At 42.6% G+C, this 20513-nt stretch overlaps 1 protein-coding gene across 1 annotated transcript in view; it reads right to left on the reverse strand.

Moving 5' to 3' along the window:
• NELF-B (negative elongation factor B) overlaps positions 1-20513 on the reverse strand; it is a 162362-nt gene that overhangs the window by 88527 nt on the left and 53322 nt on the right. The window contains exons 6-7 of the mRNA XM_080270148.1: positions 15182-15438; positions 1486-1648 (exon numbers count right to left, since the gene is read on the reverse strand). Coding sequence (XP_080126274.1) covers positions 1486-1648; positions 15182-15438 — 420 coding nt within the window. The remainder of the gene's footprint in view (positions 1-1485; positions 1649-15181; positions 15439-20513) is intronic.

The raw sequence follows: 20513 nt of genomic DNA on the forward strand, positions 1-20513 counted from the left end.
TAATATCTTGTTGTCCTAACCTATGAGGTTGTAGGGGCCCCTTCTGGGCTTGTCTCCACACTCTCCGCTGCTACTGTCACACGCTACCAACTACTCATTAGTGCCAGCCGTTAAACATACTTGGCGAGACTGAGTGCGAAGCATACCAAGGGTTATATAGAGAGCGTAGGATACAACATACACACACAAAATCATTATCTTGCAGTCTACCTCAAATAACACATTTCTCATGCACCACCTACCACAAACACTGCACAATATAGTAACCTACCACACCCTTGTGGCAAACTGCACATGGCCACATTCCCTCTGCTCTGACAGTGTCACCACCAGCCCTAGATTTGGTCACTTGTTTTGTCTGCATTTATTATCAAACTCTTGGGCCCTAGTCCATCTCTTCATTTCCTATATCTTTCCTCCATCTCCCTTTCGTTCTCTGCAGTCAACACCAAGTAATCAGCATACAACATCTCAGATGAGAGTCCATTTCTGAAGTCATGTGAGAGAGCTTCAAGTACCATGACAAACAACAAGGAGCTCAAGACTGACCCCTGATGCATGCCAACATTCACAGAAAACTCATCACTCAAATCTCCATTCACTCTCACCTGGGAGTGAACACCTGCATACACAGCCATTTCCACTTTAACCAGCCACTCCTCTATCCTAAGTTTTTTCATTGTCCACTTCAACACCTTCCTAGGGATTCTGTCAATGGCCTTCTTCAAATCAACAAAAACAAAGTACAGATCCCTTTCCATTCCTATTTATTTTCCTGAACCAGTTCAACAATGAATAAGGCATCAGTGGTTCCTTTGCCTAGCATAAACCCAAACTTCACCTCATCAACATTCACTCTTTCTCTAATCATATCTTTGAGAACTCTCTCCATTACCTTCATTATCTGGTCCAAAAGTTTTAATCATCATCATTATCTGGACCTCCTTTCCCACCCTGTGAGGAGTAGCAATGTCCAGACAGCCCAAATTTGCCCAATCCAATGAGCCACGCTACCATTCACTCATCATTCAAGCCCCCGGAATCCTGACTCTATCTGATGTGCCAAAAACATTCACCAGAAGAGGCTGGATGACTCCGTCGCTGACTCTTGTCCAGGATGCAACAAAGCACCCCATACTAGTAAGTACATTACAGAAGATTGCATTGCACATAACTGCCTGTGCCAACAACACAACATACACTCCTTGAGAGCTCTGGGAAAGCCTGGTCTCGGTCATGGCCTTCCTTAGGGACTCGGGGCTGTTTGGCCAGACTGTCTGGGGAACAACTACTACTTACTACTACTACTACTACAGGCTGAAGTTGTCCTCATCTTCCAATCTACCATCCTTCTTTTCAGGGATAGGTAGAGTGTTATGGAGGTTTGTATTACCAGGCACAGGAGTCACTCAGTTATACCAGAGCCACAAAGTAAAGGCATCCCTCTCAAGCACCTGGGAATTGCTGTTCAACAAAATAACTGACCCTGGGCATGGCTTCGTTGTTCATAAGGTGCTGGAGGAGGCGGATCACTGAGTTGGCCAGGAAGTTGATGGCATAAGGGTCACACAGGATCATGGACAGGTCACCCAGCACCTGTTCCTGACCCCGCCGGATGCTATCCAAGAACCCTTGCAGCTCACGGGATCTGTAATATACAAGGTGGGGTTCAAGTTTTCTTTGCTTATATTTCAAAACTCTCCTAATCTTGACCTATTTATCTATCTTCAGCCAGACCTTAATCACACAAGGGGTGGCCACAAACAAGTCGCCTCCACATCACCTTGTCCTCTGCCATATGCTTGCCTCCCTCCAGCTCACACCCACCTTCTCTCATATACTGTACCCCTCCATCTCTTCCTTGGTCTCCCCCTCCCCCTATTCTCCTCCATTTCATTCATATAATCTCTCCTATAGTCACGGCAAACAACTCTGAGGTTGTCATTATCGTACCCTGGCAACCTACCTGTCAACAGTTCGTCCGATTTCACATCATTATACATGAATCACATTACACCAATACCTCAATATCCAGTAGTGTTGTGTACCAGTGGTAGTGTTTGGTCAATGAGTATGTCAAATATCGAAGCAATTTTCCCCATAAGATACTGAAAATCCAGAGATGTGCTCAAGGCCGAAACCCAAAATCTAATACAGTATACCTTACTCAGTGAATAGATACTGACACAGAAACACCATAGGTAATGTTATTATCCAATAAACAATGCTACTGTTAAAAAATGAGACATCAAACTTCACATGTAGGAAGGTAAGGTGGGTGGGACATGCAGTGTGAGATGCTTCTGGGCAAAAGACAGGCAGGTAGTTGGCAGCACCCCAAGCAGGGGTGGGGGTGGGAGGGGGGATGGGAAGTGAGACAAACAAGGGTGGGAGAGGGTAAGGGGACTGGAGGGTGACAAGCTGGAGTGGGGGAGGGTGGGGGGATGGGGAGGGAGTCAACCAGGGGTGGAAACAGAGAGGGAGACAAGAAAGCCAAACTGCCCTACTACCCCCCCCACACCCAGTCTTATTCACTCACTCTCAGTCACTGTCACTGACTCACTCTCCCACTCACTTCCTCACTGACTCACTCTCTCACTCATTTTCACTGACTCACTCTCACTCACACACTGACTCTCTCTCTCTCTCTCTCTCTCTCTCTCTCACACACACACACACACACACACACACACACTCAGGAGACAAGCTGGGGTGCGGGAGGGTTGGGGACGGGGAGTTAGACAACCATGGGTGGGGGACGCAGGGGAATGGAGAGACACGCCTGGCAGTGCTGAGTGTGGTGGGGGATGGAGGAGGGATGGGGGGGAGGAGACAGGGGACGGAGGGAGGACATGGACAGCCGTGTGCACCACCACATCCCATTCAGACACGCTTCTTTCAAACCTAAGGAGGGGCGGAGTATTGGGACTAGCGAATCTATTTTTTTTTTTTTTTTTTTTTTTAATGTGTCCGACTCTGGGCATAGGCTTCACAGCCTGCTATCAAGGTCCAGCAGTCCTCCTACATACCATACACCTCTACATGTCACCACTTCGGCGCTAACACCCACCGTCCATATTGAATACATGCTAGGGCTGTCTCATACAGGACTGGTGTATTGGTATTAGCAGGGGTATTTTTACAACATGTCGGTAGGTCTTCTGGTAGATCAGTAAAGCCTGATTTAATGAAATTCAAATCCTTAAACTGTTCCCTGCCCCAGCCGGGATTCGAACCTGGGTCCGTCAGGACTGCACGCCACCTCTCTACCGACTGAGCCACCGCCTCCCCCAGTTTGGATTGTGGGAATGCTCCCCCATTTCTTTTGTTCGGTCTAGTGAATTGTCAGTTTTTAATCTGTCTGAAATCTGGCTATGGGAGTAGACCGTCGCATGAGTCGCATGAGTCGAGCAGGGCAATACTCCCGGGGTGGATGGATAGCTGATGACAAGGAGAGCTGGAGCTCGTGTTTCATCAGCCCTCAGGACTAGTTCCTGACCATCTCCCTTTCCTGTACAGTAGAACACCGTTATTGCCGAACTCGGAATTGCCGACTTCACTAATTAGCGGGGTCTTCCTTAAAAAAAAATGCAAAAAATTACAAAAATTGGCATGACGCTTAGTTTCAACTTGGCACGCAGTTGTACAGTACAGCTTCGCACAGGCAAAAGGCACAGCCATTGTATACTGTCGTTGGCGGCCTTTCTTGAGTACTCTCAGTGACGCTCTAGTTGTAAAGTGTTAATTATGCCTCCAAAACGTCCTATACCACCTTCAGGTGGTAAGCCACAGCCTAGCAAGTGTCCTAAGAAAACCTTGACTCTCGAGGAGAAAATGAAAATCCTTGATACGATGAAAGGAGTACAATCGAATTCAGCAGTGGCCAGGAAATTTGAAGTGAACTAAAGTGCTGTGTGATACCTTAAAAAACAGGACTTGAGAGGCCCATATACTCGTACAGCATGCTGTGACTACGAATGTTGGTGGTTGTGCCAAAAATGCAGCAAATATAAAGGAAAATGTGATAACACGTATGGAAGCAGCACTCACTTTGTGGCTAGATGATTGTAGAGGCAAAAATGTGTCACTGGAGTCAAACCTCATCTGTGAAAAAGCTCACAGTTTTCACTCCTGTCACACTGCTGAGAAAACACCTAAGGCAGGCTGTTCAACAGACCCTGACCCAAAGGCATTCACCACAGGCAAGGGGTGGTTGATCACTGTCGAAAGTGGTTTTCACTGAAACGTGTTAAAATTTATGGTGAATCAGTGTTGGCCGATCATGAGGCTGCCGCCGCCTATCCAATTATCCTAAAAAAGGTGATTGATAAGAAGGGCTATAACTCAGAACAAGTTTTCAATGCTCATGAGACATCCCTTTTCTGTAAAAAAAATGATTCCCAGGATATAAATAAGTAAGCAGGAGGTGAATGCACCAGGTTTTAAGACTGCAAAAGGTCAATTTACTCTCCTTATGGGCGGCAATGTAGCAGGCCATATCATCAAGCCCGGGCTGATCTACAGGGCGGCAAATCCAAGGGCTTTGAAAAAACGAACAATATCGTCCCTCCCTGTTTACTGGATGTTTAACAGCAAAGCCTGCATGGCCAAACTTCTGTTCTGTTACTGGTTTCATAAATGCTTTATTCCAGAGGTCAGGAGGTCAGGCGGTACCTGAGTGATCAGGGCCTGGAATTCAAAGTTCTTCTCATCTTAGACAATGTCCCCAGTCACCCAGATCTACAGTATTTAGAAGCCAAGGGGGTTGAAGTTATGTATCTGCCTCCAAATACCACCTTCCTTATCCAGCCCATGGATCAAGGAGTAATTCGCGCATTGAAGTCCTGTATACCCGTTGGAGCATGCAGAGAACTGTCAAAGCCATGGAACATGACACTGTGTTTCATCTTTCTATATACTGGTGCAATTTCAACACTGCAGACAGTACTGTATCAGTATCTTGCAAGCAGCCATGACGGAACTGAAAAAGGAAACAGTCTATGCGGGCTGGAAGAAATTGTGGCCACAGTGTGTCAATGATCATAAGGGCTTCTCACCAAATGATATTAAATCAGATGCCGTGGATAAGATTTTGAAACTGGCATGGGGAAGGTTTCGATGATATCAGTGCAGAGGAGCTTGACAAGTTGGTAGAATCCACTTCAGAAGTCCTAACCGACCAGGAAATTAATGAACTGACAAAGTCTGCCAGTGAAGAAGAGGCAGATCCCGAGGAAGGTGTTGCAGTTGCAGAAGAAGATGAGGCAGTATCCCTTGAACATCTGGCAGAGCTGATGCGTACACTAAAAGAAGTGAGTGAGAATTTGTGGGATACTAATACGCAACGAGCCCTCAAATTCCAGCGCGGGTTAGAAGATGTCATAGCTCCTTACAAAGCCATGCTTCATGAAAAAAGAAAGAAAGAGCACAGCTACCAATAACTATGTTTTTCATGAAAGCCAGCATTGTCCTGCCCAGCTAAAATTAGTGCTGCATCCGCCACTGTTGCGAGAGGAAGGATGGAAGGAAGGCAGCAACCAGCAGCCTTCATCACTGACCAAGGATGACCCAGATGAGCCATCCAGTGAACCTGAGCTTATTTAAGCTCACTTTGTTGTACAGTACCCTTCACCATTCATCGTCATCACGTACTGCACGGCCCCCATCATCATCATACAGGTACAGTAAACTGTAGTAACTGCATTAGTATACTGTATTTTTATAGTCTAAGTCAATTTATGGTTTCAACATATTTATGAGTAATGCATTGCAGTGTCAGTGGTTCATAGGCTACGCAATTACAGGTAAATGTCATTTTCAGGAGGGCGTCAAGAATGAGAATTTCAAGAATTAGTGAGGGGGGTTGGAACATAACCCTCACTAATTTGGGGAGAGTACTGTACTTTTTCAGTGTTTCAGTAACAAAGACAGTAGGCCAGCATGCTCTCCAATACAAATTTCTCTATCTGTCAACACCAAACTACATGCACATTACACATGACACGTCCTTTAAAAAAAAAAAAAAAAAAAAAAAAAAAAAAAAAAAAAGTGTAATAACCAAGCCTCAGAATACCCAGGGGGGAGGGGGGACCATAAATACCCCCACCATCCACCCCTCTCCCAGTGACAACTTAAAGAGCTGCCTGGAACCACTGTCTGACTCACTCCTTCTTCATTTCTGTAACATTCATGGCCTTTCCTCTAACTTTCTTTCTGTACCACCTCTCCTCCTCTAAACCTCACTTCCTCTTCTTAACTGAGACTCAGCTGTCTGAGGCAACTTTTCTGTATCCTCATACTTTCTCTATACTCATTTCAAAGCCAAAGGTGGCTGTTGTGCATATGTACACAACGACTTATCTTGCTCTCGTGTTCCAGAACTTGATTCTTCTGAGTTCTCTGTTCTCTGGCTTTGGGTTTCCTGTCATTCTCTAACTAAATATATCTGTGCTGTTTACTTATCCCTTACTTCTACTGACTATTAAAAATTCCTTGACTATCTTACTTCAACGGACTATGAAAAATTCTTCGAGTATCTTACTTCAAAGATAGCACAAAACCAATCTGTTTCTCCTTTCTGTGAAATCTCCATTCTAGGAGATTTCAATGTTCACCATCACCTTTGGCTCTCCCCTCCTTTCACTGATCCACCTGGTGAACAAGCCTACATCTTTTCTATCCTTAATGACCTAGAGCAGCTTATACGGCACCCTACCCATATCCCTGACTGCCTTCGAAAGAGTTCCAACATACTTGTCCTCTTTCTTACAACTAATCCTTCTGCTTATGCTGTTAATCTTTCCTCCCCACTGGGCTCTTCTGATCACAACCTTATAACCTTAACCTGTCCTATCATTCCAGTATGGCCTGTGGACCCTCCAAAGAAATGTCAGTTGTGGCACTTTGGAGCTGTGGATTGGGAGGCTCACAGGCAGTACTTCTTTGATTTTCCATGAAATGATTATTATTTACATGATCAGGAGCCATCTGAATGTGCCATACACAGTACAGAGGTTATTCTCTCAGGCATGGAAGCATACATTCTTTCTCATATGCTCTGACTAATGCAAAAATGCCTTGGTTTATTCACGCTGCCCACAACAAGGAAAAGGCCTATAAAAGGTACCGGAGCTAACCCACCCCTGAATCACATCATTTTTATGTTTCTGCCTGGAATCGTGCTAAGTCTGTTCTTTGCTCTGCTAAAAATAATTTCATCCGTATCGAATGCTCTCAACTCTCCAACTCAAATTCTTCCAGCTCCTTCTGGTACCTTGCCAAAAACCTTTCTAACAACTTTACTTCATTATCCTTCCCTCCGATTTTCTACTCTGATGGATCTGTAGTTATTTCTTCTACTGATGAAGCAGATCTCCTCGCTCAGACTTTCTCCTCCAGTTCCACCTTAGATGATTCCAGTGCTCTTCCTCCATCACTTCCCCACTCTGACTTCCTCATGGCTGACATTTCTTCAACTGATGTATTTTCTGCCATAGCTGACCTCAGTATTAACAAGGCATATGGGCCTGATGGGGTCCCTCCTGTTGTGCTCAAGATCTGTGCATCTGTGCTTACACCATGCCAAGGTAAACTCTTTCGCCTTTGTCTGTCAACTTGTACCTTTCCTTCTTGCTGGAAGTCTGCTCTCATTTAGCCAGTCCCAAAGAAGGGTGACCATTCCCAACCCTCTAACTATCATCCAATTGCTTTAACATCCTGTGTCTCAAAAGTTTTCAAGTCTATTCTTAACAGAAAAACTTTAAAGCATCTTTCCTATCACAACCCTCTTTCTGATTGTCAGTATGGGTTCTGTCAGGGACGCTCCACTGGTGATCTCACCTACCTTTCAGACTCCTGGTCATCCTCCTTTTGGGACTTTGGCTAAGGCTTTGTCATTGCACTTGACATCTAAAATGCTTTCGATCGAGTCTGGCATATATCTTTAATTTCCAAACTGCCCTCTTGCGGTTTCTATCCTTCTGTTTGTGCCTTCATCTATAGCTTCCTTTCTGGTCATTCTACTGTATAGCTGCTGCTGTAGATGGCCATCGTTCTTCTCCTAGATCTATCAACAGCGATGTTCCTCAGGGCTCTATCCTATCACCAACTCTTTTCTTTTTATTCATCAATGACCTAAGCTGTACATCTAACCGTATCCACTGCTACACTGATGATTCCACCCTTCACCTTTCCATTTGGTTCCCACAATGTCCATCTCAGCAGTTACTTCAACAAACAAGGGATGAGCCCAAGGCACACCTAATGTCCGACTTGGCTTGTATCTCTGACTAGGGTAAAAGTAATCTTGTTGTTGTTAATGCATCAAAGACTCAGTTCTTACACCTATCCATCCATCCATCCATCATCCAATCCTATGTAGCCCCATGAGGAGCGTATGAGCCCGGGGCTAGGCATGTTTGTAAAACATTTAAGATAAGAGTGACCAGCCTCACTCATCCCTGAGTGGCATTACGTGAGCAATAACCCCAACCACCCCTTGGATATAAACCTTCACTGGCTCAATCCATTTGGAGTGCTGCAATTTCCCACTAAACCACCAGGCTTACACCTATCAACCCGACAAAATCTTCCACAGGAGTACCCACTAATGTTTAATAATATCCAGCTCAATCCTGCATCATCCTTAAACATATTTGGGGTTTCCACATCTCTTGTAAAATCTGCTTCCAAGAGATTAGGTGTGCTAAGCCAACTCTGTACCTTCTTTACCCCTGCACAGTTGTTGGCTTTATACATAGGTTTTATTTGCCCCTGTGTAGTGTACAACTCTCATGTTTGGGGAGGCTCCCCACATACAGCTCTTCTAAATAGGGTGGAGTCAAAGGCTTTCTATCTCATTAACTCTCCTCTTTTTACTGGCTCCCTTCAACCCCTGTCTCTTCGCTGCGTGTCTGCATCTTTATCTCTTTTCTATCACTACTTCAATGATCACTGCTCCTCTGACCTGTCTGCTTGCATCCCTCCACCTCAACGACGGGTGCTGTTCTGTCCAACTCTCTAATACAAGAGTTAATCATTACTCCCAGTCCTTCATTTATGCAACAGGTCAACTCTGGAACTGTCTCCTTCTGTCTGTATATCCTACTTCCTATGATCTCCAGTTTTTCAAACGCATATTGTCCAGGTATCTCGAAATTAATGGATCTTGAATTTGGCTCTCTGTTGTATTGTTTTTGTTTTCTTCTTGGACGAAACAGTAAATGTGGGCTCCTGGCCTTTGGTTCCATCTTCCTTGCATTACAAAAAAAAAAAAAAAAAAAAAAAAAAAAAAAAAAAAACCTCCCATGGGAGTCCATATCTGAAGTCATGTGTGAGGGCTTTAAATACTGGATAAACATGGGGCTCAAGACTGATCCCTGATGCACACCAACATTCACAGAAAACTCATCACTCAAATCTCCATTCACCATTACCTAAGCACCCACATACATGGCAATAACCACCCTAACCAGCCACTCCTCATTCCAAAGCGTTCTCATTACCCATTTCACCACTTCTCAAGGGACTCTGTCAAAGGCCATCTCCGAATCAACGAGAGCTGTCAAACAATGAATATACTGTATATATACTGTGTGTGTGTTTGTATATATATATATATATATATATATATATATATATATATATATATATACAGCAATCCCTCCACTATCAAATGTAATAGAGCCAAAGGCATGTCCGGAAAGTGGTCCCGTCCGGAAAGTGGGCCTCTGACTGCTGGACTGGTACTTAGGACCCTAACTCAGCCTAACTTTGAAAGCCACCTAAATAATTCCCTATTGGACATGCATTGAACTTATTTAAACCTATTCAAGATCTTATTCACACCGATAATGGACATAAAGCATGAAATAAATGAAAAAGAACCAGAGAATGTGGAATTAGAAGTGAGTATGGAAAATATTTAGGCCTAGCAGTGTACAAGGTACTGTACTTACAGCACATCTGTGGTCTCCTCCTCTAACTCTCTAAGGCTCTGGTAGTTGTGAAAATGCTCTTGAAGCATGTACAGTAATCCAGAGTTGTGCTATACTCAATTTTTTGCACTGTGAGTTATAATTGTTTAACACTGCACCTTCTTCATAATTGAACCATGCCAGTTTCAACTGCCACTTTGCACTCCACACTTAATCCTTTGCACTCTAAATTCTACTTTTTTAACACTGTGGTCTAGTGGCGAGGTATTGCAGTTTATTCGCTGTTTATGCATAAAAAACGAGCACATGCAGCATCCATTACGATGGAAGTCTTCCCTGAACGAAGGTTAGGCAGTAACTGAGGACAGGGTTGCCAGATCTGAACTCGGCCACATTACCAAACTCCTCAATTTTCGTTACCAAATTTAACTTTTCATTACCAACTTCTTAAAGGAAGCATTTATTCTTCACTAATTATATATACAAATGGAAATAATCACTCTCCTTATAATCAGCAACATGTTTACTTTTGTGCTATGTATGCTACCAGATTAATAAAAGAAAGCAGACAATCCACTGTCTCCATTCTCTGTATCTTCATACATGTGAAAAATCTGTTTGGTAATGGATCATGTTGATTCACTACCAAACTTTTCAGTACCAAATTGGCCCACATTTGGTAATGAATAATATCAAATGGCAACCGTGACTGGGGAGGGGGGAAGGGGAAGGAAGGAAGGGGTGAAGGGGCCGTGGTGTAAACAGCCGTTTGGCGCTGCGCGGTGCCATGCGGCAATTTCAAATTACGGGTGGGGAAAAATTTGGATTTGGGGGGGCTTACCTGTATATATATATATATATATATATATATATATATATATATATATATATACAGGTAAGCCCTTACCTGTGTGTGTATATATATATATATATATATATACAGGTAAGCCCTTACCTGTGTATATATATAAACAGGGTGTAACGCGACGTATGACAAAAACTTACACTAATGATCTATCATGTAATTTTGAGTATATTTTGTTCTATAAACATGTGCTCTCTGCGACCCCATATCAGTACCCAGCATTCGGCTGTTTTGTGGAAAAGCTTCATGCCTTGCATGTGCCATTGGGTGAGAGCTTGGCAGGGCGACGGGAGACGAGTATTATTAGCTTATACTGCACTGTACATGAAAATCCCACATCCTATCAGTACACACGAGTTTTAAGAAGAAACTTTACGTAGTCTATTGATTCTTTAACATCAAGTCATGCATTCATGCAATTCTTTTGCACAAATCGACTGTAATTAAGGATTAAATTCAAAATTTTATGGCTTGCAAGGGAGTAGGGAGGGAGGGAGGACAGGCTGGTGTGTTGTTGCCAGTTATTTAACATTTGGTTTGTAGAATGTTGCTACCAGCATTATCATAACACCCACAGCTCATACAGTGAAAAAACGTTATTCTAAAGGAAGATTAGCCTCACTTCGTCGGGAAGAATTTTATTTATCACAATTTTTCTGCTGCACGTAAACGTGGCACCATTGGGTATCTCCACCTGTGTTCCTCTCTGCAGACTGGCATTACCATCGCAGAATCCGTAAAAAAATACTCGATATCTCCAAATTCTTCATTGCTGTACGTACGTGGCATGCTGTTTAATGAACATGTGAAGCTGACCCCGGTGAACAACAGAACAAAGAGAACAGTATTTGAAGCGTGTGCCTCCCTTGCAAATGTTCCTTTTCAAATGACAGTGGACGCAGGGTTGCCAAGTCCTTATCATCAATCTCGCTAGTTTAGTCATGAAAATTTGTTAGAATGTCGCTAGATAATAAACACTGCAAAACATCGCTAGAAAATACGATAAAATCTCTAGAATATCACCTAAAAATGGCAAAAATATCCAGAATGTAGCTAGATATATGTTGCCAGATGTTAGTGCCGCAAGTAGAAGCAAAAAATAGGTCTAGCTACATAGCCATTACATTGGCAATCCCGTGTCACTGTTCTCACGTCAACAGCATATGAAAAAAATGGTGCCACGTTTACTTGCAGCAGAAAAATTTTAATGAATAATAATATTACTCCTGACTTAAAGTGATGCTAGTCACTCAGTAGAGTAATGTTCTTTCACTGAGTGAGCTGTGGATGTTATGATAATGATGGTAGCAACATCCTACAACCCAATTATTACATAACTGGCAATAACACACCAGCCTGTCCTCCCTCCCTTCCTGCTCCCTTGCAAGCCATAAAATTTTGAATTTAATCCTTAATTACAGTCAATTTGTGCAAAAGAATTGCATGAATGCATGACTTGATGTTAAAGAATCATTAGACTACGTAAAGTTTCTTCTTAAAACTCGTGTGTACTGATAGGATGTGGGATTTTCATGTACAGTGCAGTATAAGCTAATAATACTCGTCTCCCGTCGCCCTGCCAAGCTCTCACCCAATGGCACATGCAAGGCATGAAGCTTTTCCACAAAACAGCCGAATGCTGGGTACTGATATGGGGTTGCAGAGAGCATATGTTTATAGAACAAAATATACTCAAAATTACATGATAGATCATTAGTGTAAGTTTTTGTCATACGTCGCGTTACACCCTGTATATATATACAGGTAAGCCCTTAATTCATGCGAGGGTTACGTTCCCAGACCCTTTGCATATGTGGTAAATTCGCGTATACGTTCTGCCCTTATATGCACATAATTACGCATGTCTACTAATTATATTACTCTGAATAATACTGTTTATGCACTACATACACCTTATAAATTAGCATAAAGTATGAAAAACAACAAAAATGTTAAGAAATTTAACACTGAAACCTGACAAGCACAGGCATAGGTGGAGACACTTCTGCAGTCTGGTGCACAAGCCCTCACTGCCTCCCATATGCTACATTCTGCCTTCTTTATTGTCCAAACAGTTGACTCATTCACCCCAAACACACGGTTCCAAGCCAGTTCACAGGCATAGGTGAAGACACTTTAGCACAGTCTGGTGCACTAGCCCTCACTGCCTCCCGTATGCTACGTTCCTCCTTCTTTATTGTTGGAACAGTTGACTCACCCCAAACACACGGTTCCAAGACAATTCACCATCAAGTCAATTCACCATCAAATCATGGACGATTCCCTGTCATTCTATTAATATACTTATTACTGATTAATTAATACTCTAATAACTAATTTTCAGGGGGATTTTATAACTCATATAAGTAAAAAACTAGTGTACTGTACTTGCTAAATAAACTGGTATGTAAATAAATGACGGGGAATCATCCTGATGGAGAATTGTCGCCTACATTCCTCCCTTAAGTTTGTCCAACACAATTTTCTGTCAGCAACATCACGTTACAGTCCGTTTTGGTGTGTTACCACATGCATCACTAGCACTACGCTTAGGCCCCCTGTTGGCAGACAAGTCAAGCAATCACTGGAAGGCAGAAAAATAAGCCACAAATAACGATTCACAAGTCACGCATGGTTCGACCGTCGGATTCAAACTGACTGTGTGGTGCGTGGTAGACCTCCCTCCCACACACACACACATATACATATATGTATGCACACGGGCAGCAGGTAGCCATTTTTATATTTTATTTATTTCTCTTGTATATTAAAATTATTTATTTGAATACTATAATTTTATGTTTTAATTATTGTACGAAAAATTCGTGGATAACCGAAATCGCGTGAAAAAAGTTTGCGTGAGTTAAGGGCTTACCTGTATATACAGTACAGTATATATATATGTATATATATATATTTATGTGTGTGTATATATATATATTCATATACAGTAATCCCTCCAATATCCGACGTAATAGGGCCATAGGCAGGTCCAGAGACTGGTCCTGTCCGGATATTGGGCCCCAGCTTATGGACTTGTACTTATGGACCCTAACTCACAGAAACACCTATACAACTCCCTCTGGAAATGCATAGCACCTATTTAAGACCCAAATCACACCAATAAGGGACATAAAAAACTGAAATAAATGCAAAAGAGCCATAAAATGAGGTTTTGGAGGTGAGTTTATAAAATATTAAACATTCTGGGTACTTACAGGTCCCAGGCTCCTGGACTGGTTTGAACCGCCAGTTTGCAGTCCACAGTTAATCCTCTGCACTCTAAATTCTAATTTCTTAACACTGCACAACACTGTAAATTCCTGTGTTCTAGTGGCGAGGTATTGCAGTTTATTCACTGTTTATTCACAAAAACGAGCACCTGTGGCTTGCACTGCTATGAGCATCTGCTCTCGATCGGAGTTAAGCTGTGACTGTTGATGATGGCGGGGTAACAGAGTTGCCAGATTGCAACGGCCACATTACCAATCTCCTCAACTTTCATTACCAAATTTAACTTTTCATTACCAAATTCATAAAGCTAGCATTTATTCTTCACTAATTATATATTCATTCATTCATTCATTGCCAGACGCCATGTATCCCAAACGGGGTGGCCAAGGGCTTAGAGTTAATTGTTTTACAGGGAGGGGCACTAATCCTCCACCAACCCCACTTGACACGTAGGGATGCCAACAGCATCTGGTGTTCCCAGGCGGTCACCCATCCAAGTACTAACCAGACCCAACATTGCTTAATTATATATACAAGTGGAAATACATGTAATCACTCTCCATATAATTAACACCATGTTGATTATTTTCACGCTATGTAGGGTAGCAGATTAATCAGAAAGAGCAAACAATCCACCATCTCCATCCTGTGTATCCTCATACATGTGAAAAATCCATTTGGTAATGCATTGTTGAACTGCCTGGTTGTCTACATGGGCAAGCCGTACCCAAAATGACGGTGTTCACCCCACCCATGATTAAAACACATTAATCAAAGTCTAAAAACAGTTTACAAAACAACCTAAATGCAAAATTTAAGTCTAAAATATCATCAAAATCAGTTAGAAAAAAATAATTAAAAAACCATTGCAAAACCAGGGGTAGGCCTATGATAGGCGGGGTAGGATGGTATTTCTACCCCCATCACTATTCCGGGGTATCACATCTACGGGTATTGTAAACTCAGGTTTGCCTGTATCGGCGATGTCGGTTTGGCAAATCATATCGGTTACAGCACTACTAACAATTCTACTCTAGGCGACCCCTGGGAACAGGCTGTAGACATGTGGAAGACACACAGTACTGTATATGTAAATATTGCTACCCAGAATAAAATATCCAAATACATCATAGCAATAAAAACATACCTCTTTGCATCAACCTTGCCTTCCCTGATGCATGCATCAAGGCACCATGTGAACTTGTGGCATGGATCAACAGCAATAATATCATGGACCTCCTTGTCGTGCAGTGCCATCAGCAGCTCAGCTCGAAGGGAACAGTAGTGGATAAAGCGAGTGCGAAGGAAGAGCGTGCGCAAGAACTGGAGAACCATATCATACAGCTTGACATTCCGGCCTATCATATGCACCAGCTTCTGTACCATTTCACCCTGACGCCGTGCCTGAAAGGGAAGATCATCATCATTATCATCATCATTATCATCACCACCACCACCACCACCATCAACATTATCATCACCATCATCATCATCATCACCATCATCATCATCATCATCACATCATCATCATCATTATCATCATCATATTACATGCTAATATATGGGGTTGGGTAGGATGAGGGTAACCACCATGCCTGAAGAAGGAAAAGTATCATCATCACCACCATCATCACCATCATTATTTCCTGCTAATAAAGAGGGTGGCAAGGAATAGTGATGATGAAGCTTTAACCCTCTTGGGAATGATGACGCAAATTGCGTCATATCAGAGTTAAGCTGAGGAGTAACCGATGACACAATTTGCATCATTATCAGCTTTGGGCTGAAGATAAAACAATTAGGCAATTTCTGACAGAAATATTCACCAAAAATTAAGTTTTAGCATGAAGTGCATCAAACCTTGGTGAGCCATAGGGAAGGGAGTCTATTTCAAGGTCAACACTATCAAATTGTCTGTGTCCTCTCAGCTTTCGGTGGTGGTGGTGGTGGGGTGTGTGTGTGTGCAATTTCTGGCGATTTACTTGAAAACTATTGGTTGTATCAAAATTTCGAAAACAGTACGAGAAAGCTCGTGAATTTCTGCATCTAGGTATACAGTTTGCTTTTGCAGAGTACAGGCAAAATTTTGCACTAGGAGGTTCAGACACTATTTTTACTCTGGAACTAGTTTACCTTCACTGCATTTTGGTACTTTTACTCATCAGTTTTGTGCATTTTAGCTTATCTTCTACCACAAACATCACTGAAGATGATGGTCCACAATTTATACCAATATAACCGATTTCTGGGGCAAATAAAATCCATGGAAATGTTTTCCCTTGCGCACAGTCAGAGGCTGCATTCATTCCATTCTCTCTTATCACGTCACAGAAACTTAGAAAACTCATGTTTCCTGAGAGGGTTGATAATCTTGCACAATGCACTACCTTCTTTACAAAATAAGTCATAGTCCTTAACAATGAGAATTTAAGAGGGAAACACTAAAAGATTACTGTATTGAACTGCTGCACCCAAAGCAGGCAGTAACTTTTGCAGCTGATGCTGCTTTAACTACTGGGTAATAAAAGCTCAAGCCAATAGTAATGACGAAATGGTACAATCAGTAACATGCACTATTTTTATAGGTTGTACCCTCTTTCCACCTACATCAACAATATTAATTCAGGAAATAAAGTACTGTAACATGTAAGAAAACTGAGTTGTTTAATATGCGAGGGGAACCAAGCGGCTTGCATATGCAATAACAGCAATACACAGTAGTAACAGTTACATTCTTTGTATTTTACTGATGAGATCTTTTTGCTTAATACCAACTACAACACAAAACTGCTTGAATATGGCATGTGTCCACTAGAAATATTCAGTGAAGCAGCTACTTGTTCATTCAGTACCAAGGAAAGAAGATACAGTAAACTCTGAATTATCTGTCATTGCAATATCCAGCTCAATATATCATCCGGCGCTGCTGGCTCGGTTTAATTAACCCTTCCACTTTGGGTGTCTTTTTATTTGGCTGGATGTCTCCCACACGGGGGTTTTGAGATATATAAGGAGAATTGTTTTGATAAAACATTCCAAACCATAAAACAGACCATAATCTCCTGAGTAAAATGATGTCTAACATAATGTAAACAATAATTACCTGTGTGGTAGCTGTCAAAACCTGTTGTGTTGGAGCTCCTCCACTGCCATACGTCTGCCATTCGGTATAGTGATAAACCCAAAGCTGCTTTTTTTTTTTTTTTTTTTTTTTTTTTTTTTAATAATAGCACTTTCATTTTCAACTTCACTTTCATCTAACACCATACAGTAATCTGAGCCATCAGACGTTGCTTCCATCACTTCCAAGTAAGCTGCCGCAGCAGCGAAACATCTCACACCACACGCCTCGACATGCTGTACTTCTGGTCTATCTATCTATCTATAGCCCGACGCCCTAATCCCACAAAGGGTGGCCGCAGACAAAACGCCTCCAAGTCGCTCTGTCACCCACCATTTGACTACCCTCCCCCCAACTCACTCCCCCCTCCCTCATATACCCCCTCCACCTCATCCTCGGTCTACCTCTCCCTCTCCCTCCCTCCACCTCACCTACATACACCCTCTTAGTCAGACTTTCATTCTCCATTCTCTTCACATGTCCAAACCACCTCAGTGTATTTCTCCTAATCTTCTCAACCACATCCACATCCACCCCACAGCGTTCCTTCACTTCTTCATTCGTCAACCTGTCACTCCACATGCTCCTCTCAAGTAACTCATTTCCACTGCTCTCACTCTTGACTTGTTCCCCTCTTGCAAGGTCCATGCCTCGCTTCCATACGTCAGGGTAGGGATCACAATACTATCATGCAGTGACTTCTTAACTTCCATACTCACCTCCCTATTTCTCATCACTGCTTTCAGTGTACCAACAACCTTCCTTCCCTGCTGTACCCTTTCACGCACTTCATCCCCCAAAGTTCCATCCTTACTCATCACACTACCCAAGTACTTGAATGCACTCACATTCTCCATATCCTCACCATCCAACCTCACTGCACACTCTGTGACTTCATTCCTCTCAAACACCATAACTTTACTTTTGTTTACATTAACTTTCAGATTCCTCCTCCTACACACTGTCCCAAATTCATTCACCAAACCTTGCAACTCCCATTCATCTTCACTCAACAGTACTGTATCATCAGCAAACAGCAACACCAGAAGCTTCCAAATCTCACCCTCATTCATTAGAGCCATCCCCACATCCACTGCCCTACCCTGCACCTCCTTTACAACCCCATCCATATATATATTAAACAGCCATGGAGACATCACACAACCCTGTTTCAGTCCCACATTGAGATCAAAGAACTCACTCAGCTCACCATCCACTCGCACCGTAACCCTAGCTCCCTCGTACATACTCTTCACAGCACTCAACAATTTTCCCTCCACTCCATATATTCTTAATACCTTCCACATACCTTGCCTATCTATTCTGTCATAAGCTTTCTCCAAGTCCATGAAGGTAGCATACACTTTCCTTCCCTTCTCTAGATACTTCTCCACTAAACATCTTAGAACAAATATCTGATCTACACACCCTTTTCCCTTCCTAAATCCCCCTTGTTCTTCTCCAACTAGCTCCTCTGTCATATGCCTAACCCTATCAATGAGTATTCTACCCTATATTTTACCAGTCACACTAAGAAGGCAAATACCTCTATGGTTACCACATACTTCTCTCTCTCCTTTTCCTTTGTATAAAGGAACAGTTATACCTGATTTCCAGTCCTCTGGAACCCTTCCCTCTTCCCAAGCCAATCTACACAGCTTCCATATCCACTCCACAACAATCTCACCCCCATACCTAAGCATTTCACCACACACTCCATCAATTCCTGGGGCCTTTCCCAACTTAATATTCTTCATCGCTTCCACTACTTCCGCCCTACTGATCTCTTCCTCCCTCCTCTCATCTCTTCTTCTCCCAGCCATTCCCCAACCACTTATACTCGCACTGCTCTCACTCTCCACATTCAACAAATCCTCTAAGTGCTCCTTCCATCTCCACAGTTTCTCTCTCTTCTCCACCAACAATCTATTATTCCTATCTTTCACTCCCCTACTATTTCCCCTTACACACTGCCTTACTTTCTTTACCTCCTTCCAAAACAATTTCTTACTCTGGTACATGATGAAAATGATACAAAAGAAAATAGTCCTCCCATGATGGCAACTCCTGTCTTGCCACCTCCTGATACTGAACCACTACTGGGCCCCCAGTTTGCACTCACATACAAATATAAAAAGTCCAGAACACATATACGTAACATCTGATGGCTACAGACATTTGTTTGGTGGCACATTGACATGCCACCCAATGCAAAAGGGTTAAAGCAATATCCAGAGAATTTATGCGATATCTGGGCCTGGAACGCGACATAACTGGTGGTTCGATGCAATATCCAGCACTGAGGTGTATCAACTGACTTGTAACTGGTGGCAAACCAGCACTTTATTACTGTATTACTACACTGAATCATAATTTTATTGATTTGTGCTCCATTTTCATCTTTTACTCATGGGAAAGTTGTTAGAATAGAGGTCTGAGGTGGATAGTATCACAATATCTGGCTCAACGCTAAATATTGAGCTGATGGAAGGTACTATACAGTATCCGGCTTCTTGCTTTAACTGAAGTTGGGCTTGGCTGAATTTCAATGGATAATTGAGGGTTAACTGTAGTATCAAATGTATTTTCGAGTCAAGGTCTCATCATACAGTACAGTCTACTTTGCCAGTTATGCCTTAAACTGCATGCATACGCTCTGGACAATGCCTTTCAAAATGTTGCACTTTATAAAAGATAACGATAAACTTCACTCTCAGCCCATTTACATAATTGGTTTTGCTGAGCAGGAGGGGTAAATCCATCTATTCATTATCCAATCCTATATTGCCCCATGAGAAGCATAGGAGCCCGGGGCTAGGCAGCTGGTCCCGACATTTAAGATGAGAGTGACCAGCCTCACTCATCCCTGAGTGGCAATACATGAGCAATCAATCCCAACCACCCCTTGGATATAAACCTTCACCGGCTCAATCCGAATGGAGTGCAGTAATTACCCACTAAACCACCAGGCGCCAATATTTGGTTATATGGTCACCACCCAGCATGGTAAATGGCTTCCTGGTGTACAGGAAATCATTTCGTTTGTCATTCATTGTGGAGTCACCCACAGGCAGGAGGAAGAGGAAAGAATGAAGGAAAGATAGAAGAGGGGGTGTAAAGTCACCTGTAAGCAGAAGGACAAGGAAAGAATGAAGGAAAGAAAGACAAAAGAGGATGGAAGGAAAGAAGAATGGAGGAGGGGAAAGGGCAGACACCCAACAGCAGCACTACTTCGAGTGAGTGGATGGTGAGTGCCCCCACCTACCACTAGGAGGGGAAAAAATGTAAAAAATAGAAAAAACATCAAAGTTCGTTCAACTTAATATACCTCGACCAATTACTATAAATAGGCAGAGGG

This window comes from Coenobita brevimanus, chromosome 39 (assembly GCF_032717465.1).
Source record: "Coenobita brevimanus isolate Jiangsu-jjx chromosome 39, ASM3271746v2, whole genome shotgun sequence".
Classification (NCBI taxonomy): Eukaryota; Metazoa; Arthropoda; class Malacostraca; order Decapoda; family Coenobitidae; genus Coenobita; species Coenobita brevimanus.